Source organism: Lolium rigidum, chromosome 1, assembly GCF_022539505.1.
Source record: "Lolium rigidum isolate FL_2022 chromosome 1, APGP_CSIRO_Lrig_0.1, whole genome shotgun sequence".
Taxonomy (NCBI): Eukaryota; Viridiplantae; Streptophyta; class Magnoliopsida; order Poales; family Poaceae; genus Lolium; species Lolium rigidum.
This window is the reverse complement of record NC_061508.1, coordinates 87,935,130-87,944,814: the sequence shown is the minus strand read 5'-3', so window position 1 is coordinate 87,944,814 and position 9,685 is coordinate 87,935,130. Positions and strand designations below refer to the sequence as shown.

General features: G+C 48.1%; 1 protein-coding gene across 1 annotated transcript; it reads left to right on the top strand.

The window, feature by feature from the left end:
- Positions 1-7,423: 7,423 nt before the first annotated feature.
- LOC124677207 (tricin synthase 1-like) lies at positions 7,424-8,649 on the top strand. The gene is made up of 2 exons (XM_047213209.1): positions 7,424-7,759; positions 7,853-8,649. Exons 1-2 carry the CDS (start codon positions 7,590-7,592, stop codon positions 8,424-8,426), a joined length of 744 nt encoding a protein of 247 aa, XP_047069165.1. The 5' UTR covers positions 7,424-7,589; the 3' UTR covers positions 8,427-8,649.
- The last annotated feature ends 1,036 nt before the right edge of the window (positions 8,650-9,685 follow it).

Here is a 9,685-nt window from a genome sequence, read left to right as displayed (position 1 = left end):
AATAGCGACATTTTTGGTGTCGTTCTTCCTCTTGATGGTAGTGTTTTTGGTGCTTATTCTAACAGGGTATGGTGGGGAAGCGGATCTGCTTTCTTGTGCATCAACAATGATAAGTCTCGGTGGCATGGTGCAACGCACGTGATGACGGACACGTGCAGGGTGGAGGCATTTTCTGGCAACAAGGTGGCATCGATGGTAGGCCTCGCAGGGGCTATGCGGATTTATGCTTAAGATGGACCATGGGTTAATGGCGGTGACGACTTTTGTAGCGTGTGCATCAAGTGCTCACTAAGATTCTACTATACCGGATGAGCGCTCCCGTTTCTCTTAGCACGTGCCTTTGGTATGCGTTGTTCCCGGTTCCTAAATGATAGGATGTTTCGTGGTTTCAGAGAATAAGTCTCTATTGTCGTGATCTTCTCTCACTGTCGTGTTTGTGTGGGTAGGTGTCGTGCGGTGGTTTTAAGGTTTTTGATGTAAGTTTCTTGTCGGACCTTTGTTGATGTAAAGTTTCCTTTTCGAAAAGCTAATATTGTGCTAGATGAATTGAGATGGTGACAGTTAATATACAAGTCTGAAACGATAAGATGACGCTGGATGTAGAAATAGTAGCCCACAAGAAGTATGGACACGTTTCTCTAATAAATATCTGTATACGTACTATATACGTACATCATTTTGATCATTGTGCATCCTCTAAACTTGGTAGACATCATCATCGACACCACACCACTTGCCCTGTTTTGTGTGCACGCCACGGATATCTCCACTTCAACGCCCAAGTGGGGCAGACGTCCGCTCGGTATGCCGCGGCTGGTGCGCTTGTCCGGTTGTCCCAGTTTCGCCGTGACACCATTTTGAGACTGCTTCCCGACTCTTCATGGATGTAATTAGCTTCGATCACTTCTTGACACCGCCGCCAAATTTTTCAGTACAAGCTGAACCAGCTGGTTAGAATTTATCCGATGTCATTTTTCGCAATTGGGGTTTTGTTTCTGTCACTGTCCGTAAGTCCGCTGTCGATTACGTAGCATCTGGGCGTTACATTTATTTATCTGGGCGTTACATCTATTACATCGTATTCGTCCCTGATTACATCTATTTATCTGGGCGTTACTGAGTTCGGTACAGAGTCTCCGAGATGAGCAAGGAGCAGCAAAATTACTAAGAGCACTCGAACTAACTTTGACCAAACATACATCATTAGTAGTAACTTTTTTAATGCAAATTCAATGGTTCATTTTGGTCGCAATTGATCTGCATTTTATTGATCAAATTATGGTCAAACGTGAACCTTTAATATGTACTAGCCACCCAAAATAAGAAGGAGGGGGTACACTTTTCTAGCCATGTATAGTAAACACCGATATCAACGGTGAGTCACTTAGGGCATGTACCAGCTCTTAAGTGAGGGCTTAGGTGATAAAAAATATTTTGTACGAAAACTGGAAATCAGCCAAGCCTGCCTTCCAACGCAAGCCTCTAATCCAGGCGATAAAAAACATTTATTTCTGGCATACGGATAGCATCACTGTTTTGCAAAACCTTTTGTTACGAGAGAAAAAATGCCTTAGCACTCGGCGCAATTTTCCGCGGCGACGCAAGCGGTAATCCTAAGATTGATCGGGAATTAAGCGTAACTGCCGGGATTACTTTCGTTAGCGCTCGTCTAAGAGGCTGCTTTATACTTGCCCTTACAACTTAGTAGACATAAACCTACTCCCTCCAGGGCAACTACGTATTTAGAGAGAGAAATTTGACTATTAATTTGGTTAACATAATATAAAATATCTATCACAAAGATTATACTATTGAACATTTTTTTGAATACGAATTCAATGGTATAATTTTTATGACATATATCTCATATTTTGTTGACCAAATTTGTAGTTAAACCAGAAAATTATACATTGAAAACTTCTTTTAAATAGGAAACCAATATAGATCTAGAAGAAATACTTGTCTCTTCCCCATGTCTTCTCATCAGCCGCACCCCACGATCGAAACCAGAAAAGAGAGAGAGAGAGAGATATTAAGAGTGCCAGCCAACTCATCTCGTCGGACAAATGAACTTAGGGTTCGGGTGAGTGGTTGCCGGCGCCTGGAAAGAAGGGCATGCTTAGAGGGTTGGTCAGGGTGGCGGGAGACCAGCGGAGGACGAGCTCAGGCAGGGTAGGGCGGCGAGATATCGTAGCAGCGTGCCGGCTACTGGTTGATAGCAGCGAGGCTTGCGGTAGTTGCAGGTGTGGTGGCGCAGCTCGCGGAAAGTGGAAAGGAGCAGTGCTAGACGAAGGTGAAGAAGAAGACCATGGGAAAGAGGACGGTAAGTCATCTTGGAGAAAACCCATTTTTCTATAAAAAAAAAAACAGAGCATGCTGCCGTGTTCACTTGCTCCAGGTTAGAGCATCTCTAACAGAGCCCTAAAAGGCCCAAAACCGAAAAATAACCGCCAGTTTACGGGTTCGGGCCGAAAAACGGCGCCGACCAGTGACCGTAAACGGGCCAAAACTGAAAATAATTTTTCGGGCTGCGTTCGGTTCGCTCCGTCGGCCTGTATTTGTAGGGGCCGAAGGAGGGAACCGAACGCAGCCCGAACACAATCCCTACTTTGCGCGCGAGGGAACTTTCAGTTCCTCCAAACCGCCGCCGATCTGTGCGCCCTCACCTTCCACTACGCCGCCACCCTCAGATTTTTTCCCGATGAGTCTCAAATCGACCCCGCCGGCCGCCGTTGCTACCGCGCAGGCGCCGCCACCCTCTCCCGTGGTCGCCGGAGCTTCTGCCGCTCCACCAACCACCCCGGCGACCGCTCCCACCCCTGTGACCCCGCGGATGTTGCTTCGACGGTCTCGTCGACGACTGGGGCGAAGAGGCGGCGCGCGGGAACGCATCTGGTCCCGCAAGCCGGTGCCGCGGCGGTCACCGGTGATGGGTCGGCGGTGAAGCCGAAGGCAGCCCATGCGAGACCGTAGAGTTCGGGTCCGAAAAGGACCAAAGTGAAGGTGGCGACTTCCCGTGGCGCCGCGCCGCCGTGCCCATCTCCGCCAACGCCGCCGCCGGCGCCTCCGGAAGCCACCGCGAACTCCGCCCAGGACGTGCTCGATGACGGGTCAGCAAGGTACACATGAAATCTTCCTCCGTTTTTTTGATTGCGAGTAGATACTGAGGCCTCGTCAAATTAGGAACGATTCCACCTCGTACATGGAGATGTTGGAGGAGGTGAACATTAACCCACTCCCTCCATTCGACAATGAGAACGACTGCGGGGACGAGGTGGAAGAAGGGGAAGAAGGTGACGAGGAAGGGGACGAGGGTGTGGTGGAGGTCACGACCGATAGAAATCGGAAGAAGAGGCGGGCCAACAACTACACGGAGATTGAAGACGCCACCTTGTGCCGAGCTTGGGCCTCCATCGGGATGGATGCCGTCTCCGGCACGGGTCAAACAGGGAAGCGGTACTGGCAGCGCATCGAAGACAAGTTCCATAAGCTCATGCCGCGCGTTCGCCATCCTGTCGATCGCACCTACTGATCCCTCCAAGGTCGTTGGGACGCGATCAAACCGGCGTGTAGCCGGTGGGCAGCAGCAATGACCAAGTGGTGTCCAATCCTCCTAGCGGCGCAACTGTCGACGAATATGTGAGTGCATATTTGGTAAAGCTAATTGTAGTTTAGATTGGGTGACATATTGACGATTTGTTGGTTCCTTTTGCATATGTAGGATCGCATTGCCGATGCTAGGTACAGAGACATGGCCGGCAGCAAGGGCAAGAGCTTCACCATGCGTCATTGTTTTGATGTGCTCCAGCACCTCCCCAAGTGGAAATTGTGGGATGAAGAGGTCGCACCGAAGAAGGCGAAGAGCAGCTCGTCAAGAGGCAACTGCTGCTGCCGATGTGACTCCAGGAGGTGGTGCCGATGGTGCTGACGGCGGGCCAACGTCTGTTTGATGCCGGCGGTTAGATCTGATTTTGTCATTTCGTGTCTGCACTATGAACTGTGTCAAACTGTGTCATTTGATTGTGTCATTTGATATCTGCACTATAAACTATGCATGAATTGTTTGAGTTTTATCGTCACATTTGATCGATCATATGCAAATAAATTTTATAAACCTTGTTTTTACGGGTTCGGATGCCGCAGGCGCAGAACAGAGCCCGTAAACCAAAACTGTAAAACAGAATATTACAGTTTTGGTTTACGGGCTCTGTTCTGCGCCAGCCATTTTACGACCCGAATACGCGAGTTCGGTGAACTGAACTCGTCTTTTTCATTTCGTGTTTTTACGGACTCCGTTAGAGATGCTCTTACAACTGCAAGCCACTTGTGGCAGTAAGGTGGACTTCTTTTTGTCTTTTAGGAAAGCTCCTCCTAGAAGCTACCTCTTTCACTTCCCTGAAATCTGGTCTCTCAAACTTATTGTTGGAACCAGATTACCGAAAACGGGAATTGTGCTTGTACCGATAGCATCAAACGCGTTGCAGCATTCGTTCGTTGGTTTGTTGGAAGGAAATAGGACCGAAAGGGTACTGTGCACCCATGCGGTGGGTTGCTTGCTTGTTTGTTGTCGCGTGCATGTCTCCGGGGAGACTTACTGTTGGAGAGAGACGTCGCGTGAAGAAACCGATGCTTCGTTCTGCCGCTTTGTGCCGACGCACATGCCAGCCTGAGGACGTACGCCGATGGATAGATAGCTTCTTCGCGCCAACTTGCGCCGATCGAGGCTTCAAATTTGTTTCTTTCCTACGCATAAACTAAGACGTGTTCCAACGTAGACATGCCGTTTTCTGTTGCATCGACAGCTTCATCAGAGCATCACATTCTCTCTCTTTTTTTTGTTGATCAGAGCTAATTCGGTCGCAAGTCTCCCCTAGCCACCGACCTCCTCCCCTCTTCCCGATTGCCGTAGAGGACTTCTATGCAAAGCCCGGAGGCGGGTCATGTTGAAATATATATATTGGTCGATATTTTTCCATTAGTAAATCTGAGGTACGACGAACTTTTAAGAATGCAAAATACCAAGATAGTCCTAAACAATAATGATGCATATGGTTCAAACACAATCACTACATACAATAAAAAAAATCATATTTGGTTATAAATATAAACCAAAAAGACATACCAATAATGCCTACTCAATGCCAAAGTTTTACCTCTTTTTAAAAAAATCTAATGTAATTCAAATAATCAAGATGTTTGATTATCTCTCGTTTGATGCATAACTCGGTCTTGATTATCTTTGTTTCGGAAAATTCCTTTCAATTGTTAATGCCGCCAAGTGTAAAACCAATGTCATCTTAATGGGGTCATAATACGGCCGGAGAAAATATGACATGCCTTTTGAATATCTAGAGTTTCCAATTTTGCGAGTATGAATAATGAATAACTCGAACTTATCTTGTATATACTAAGATCCAATCAATAATAAATCTCTGTTCTCAAGCAATGCTATTCACATTGAACATAGAATATGAGTCTATGTTTCGAGATAATAGTCTATATTTTCGGTTTGCATTTTGCGTAGCGTTCACTGAAACAAGCATAACTTTCTTGTACGGAGTCTGTTTTCGACGTATGACCACTCAATTTTTTCAAAAAAAAACATGCGCATCTAAATGTATTTAACAAAAATCAAGGTACAACGGCTGCCCTACCTTTCCCTACTGGGAGCTTCACCCATAGCTAATCGGTGCGTTCAAATCTATATGGTGAGAATGCTAAGAGGTATCAAGTTTAAGACCCTCAATTTACGTTTCAATAAAACCAATCCAAACTTTTTGGTGAACTTCTCGGTACGTTCAAGAGTGGATGTTCCTGTGCAGTGGCATGGGATGAACTTGCCATGGTGTGGCGGTGCAGAGGTAAAGAGGAGGTTCGGGATAGTGGGGGGGTGCCGATCTCACATTGATGTGTAACAATGTGTTGGCAGGCATGACATTGGCAGCGGAGACTATTCGACATCAACATCTAGCCTCCATGGCCCCACATACATTTTTTGGGATTTGCTGCATGCTTGGTAGGGTGAGTGGGGTGCTAGGGCTTCGGGGACCGCACCGCTGTTCACAAGGGGGCAATGTGGCGTCTAGTTGTGTTTTGTTGTGCTGTAGCGGCCGAAGTCGGTTACCACACCTATTTTGTGCATTGTGGTGGAGGTGGACCAACATTGTACACTGACGCGTCTAGATGTCTATGGTGGTAGCGGGGTGGTGCAATGGAAGAACACCACTTTGGCTAGGTGGCGGCCAACGGTGCTAGACGTGTTCTCTGGCCGGTTGCAAGTCAATGGGGTGAGGTATGTGTGCATAACAGAGGTTCGGTAGGCGGTAGGGTGTACTTGGTGTGTGGCACTACGGATGAAACTCCATGTCGACTTATGACACTACCTTGGGGCGTCATTCCCTCCATGAAGGCTTCTAGAAGGAGCACTTGCATGTCCCACAAGCTTGGGGTGCTGTTTCTAGGTTAAAATCGTGATGCAGACAATGCCATTGTCCTAGAGGTCGCTTCTTTGTTGGAAGCGCCAATTTTGAGACAAAACCTTGTGATGCAAAGGTCCTCCAGTGACACGTCGCTTTTTTTTTGTTCGCTATTGTTCACGTCATGAGCCTCTAGGATGCAATGTACAGAATCGCCCATGCTTCAAGTTAAAAGGCGGTTTAGGGTGAAGGTTCCGGTGACTCCGTTAGTCTTGAAGGATTTTTGTTCAGGTGGCCGACATTTCTTGAGGCTCTTACTTACTTCATAAGGGGAGTCCTTATCATTGTGCTCGTAGAGTCAGTGTTGGCTAATCTTTTGATTGGTTGTAACTTGTAAACCTTAGGACATTGTACTTGCTTTGTGCCTACTTCCTCTATAAAAGCGATACTTCTCTATAAAAATGATGTACATACATCTTGATTTTTTTAAAAAGTAGACGCATCTGCCGATTAAATTTCTCCCAAAGAAGGCAAGAAGCAGCATGCCGAAAGTGCTAGCTCGTTTAAATTACGGAATTTTCACCAACCATGAGGGATCCATAATCGCGCCGGCAATGCCAGCCAAGTCGCGGTGGGTGGAGGGAGAAGTGGAAAGTGTGCCATGTTCGGACTCTCGCTGTCGCTGAAGTTTCGTGTTTTTGTTGAGATAAGAACCAGATCGATCGAACAATAAAAAGTGTGACGCTTTGCCAAGCTCGCTGGTCAAATAAAATTCCGTCAGAGAAGGTGAAGAGCAGGTGGTGGCGTCTCTCGTGGGTGGAGTGGTAGGAATCGGTCTGATCGTGATTATGGAAGCACACCTCATGCCACTAGCAGGACCGACGGAGGATAAACACGCAAAGACTAGCTACGAATAATTAAAGTAAGGGAAAAAAACTTCTAAAGTTAGAGAAGTGGTCGATGGTTTGATACGACATCGTGATGCTGCTTAATTGGCTGGTGAGAAAGGCGAGGTAATCCAGCGAGACACACCAACCGCGGCCACTCGGCTAGGGGATAAATACGGCACGCAGGAAGCTCTGGGTGGACAGACACTCACTCAATAACACAGACCACCAATCCAAGTTAGCAGACAGGAAAGCTCACAGAGGAAGCTCGGAGAGGAGGAGAGCCATGGCGCCCAGCACTGACATCGTGCCCAACGTCCACAGCAGCATCGACAGCAGCAACAAGACGCTGCTCAAGAGCGACGCCCTGTACACCTACATCCTCGACACCACCGTGTTCCCCAACGAGCACGAGTGCATGCGCGAACTGCGCCTCGTCACCGACAAGCACCGCTGGTACGTTCCTCCTCCTCCTCCCCTCCCACTCTGCATGCACCTACGTCGATCTTGCTTTGGTTTTCTGATCGATCTTTGCTTCTCTTGATTCAGGGGCTACATGCAGTCGTCGGCGGACGAGGCGCAGCTGCTGGGGATGCTGATCAAGATGGCGGGCGCCAAGAAGACCATCGAGGTGGGCGTCTTCACCGGCTACTCCCTCCTCGCCACCGCGCTGGCCCTCCCCGCCGACGGCAAGGTGGTCGCCATCGACACCGACCGCGAGTGCTACGAGGTGGGCCGCCCCTTCATCGAGAAGGCCGGCGTTGCGCACAAGGTGGACTTCCGCGAGGGCCCCGGCCTCGACCGCCTCGACGAGCTCCTCGCCGAGCAGGACGACGGTGCCGCGCCCTACGACTTCGCCTTCGTCGACGCCGACAAGCCCAACTACGTCAAGTACCACGAGCAGCTGCTTCGCCTCGTCCGCGTCGGCGGCACAATCATCTACGACAACACGCTCTGGGGCGGCACCGTCGCCATGCCGCCAGGCACGCCCATGTCCGACCGCGACACCAGGTTCTCCGCCGCCATCAGGGACCTCAACGCCAAGCTCGCCGCCGACCCGCGCATCGAGGTCTGCCAGCTCGCCATCGCAGACGGCGTCACCATCTGCCGCCGCCTCGTCTGATCCCGTCGCCCCGGTGTGACGATCGCTCTGCGTGCCACTTCTTATTAATTTTTTTTTCATCAGCGCGCGCTAGCGTGTGAAGAAGCGTCTCTGCTGGTTTTCAATTATTTCAATAAGATTTTGGGAGCTGAGTGGAACTTTGAGTGCGATCAAAGAGTTGTTGTTGTACTGCTGCTATAGTTGTACTGTACTTGTTCCGAAATACTATGGCGACTTTATGTCAGTTCAGGTTATATACTCTGATGAATTAATTCTTGATCGCAGTTCCGTTATTAAAATAGCTGATCACATGTTATAAATTTTGATTTTGACTAGTAAACGAGATGGAGGGAGTGTTACAACGACGGGCGGAGCCGAAGGCCCTTTCACCGTTTCACGGCCATCAGGTTACAAACCTGTACCGCCCTACCGAGAGATAGAGAGTAGGCGATCCGAAACCTCTTTTTACAACCAACGACATCTACCGGAGTGACCATTGACGTCAGCCATGTGCTGACTAATTCTTTCACAAAATTGTAAAATAAATTTGAAATATAATTAAAACATAACTGAAATACGAATATTTTTGTGAAACAAACCGTACTGACGTCAGCAATGATGTCATCAGATTCACTTCTTTTCAGACTGTTTCACAGTGTTTTTAATATATCACTTTAGTTTCATAAAAGTTTTACTCGTGTTTCAATTGTTAGTTTTATATTAGACAAATGTCAAAAGCCTCAACATCCATACAACTATACAAGTTCAACAAGATCAAAAAATGAAAAATAAATCAACAATAAATGATTGGAAACTCCACATCACATCTGAAATATCATAGTTCAAATGCATCACATAGTTCAATCAAAGGACAACGAAATTCAACACCACATAAAACTAAGTTTACAACATCCACCATGCCTCACACAAACACATCTCAATTGTCAACACCTTCATTTTCTCCATTAGACTCTTCGACCGTGGTATTGGCCTTGTGTCGTTGAATCTTCGTTTGGCTTGATCCCTTGAAGGAGGTATTGGAGAAACAATGGAGGCCATGAAACCTCCCGCATGTGCTTCCATGCCACCGTAGCCTCCATAGCCACCCATTCCTCCAACTCCACTCGTCGGTGCACTCATCGGTGCATCCATGCCTCCATAGCCACCCATGCCGCCATAGCCACCAGGTTGTCCTCCCATACCTCCATAGCCAGCCATGCCGGCATAGCCACCCATGGCTCCATAGCCAATAATCGCTCCCATGGCATTCATACCTCCAA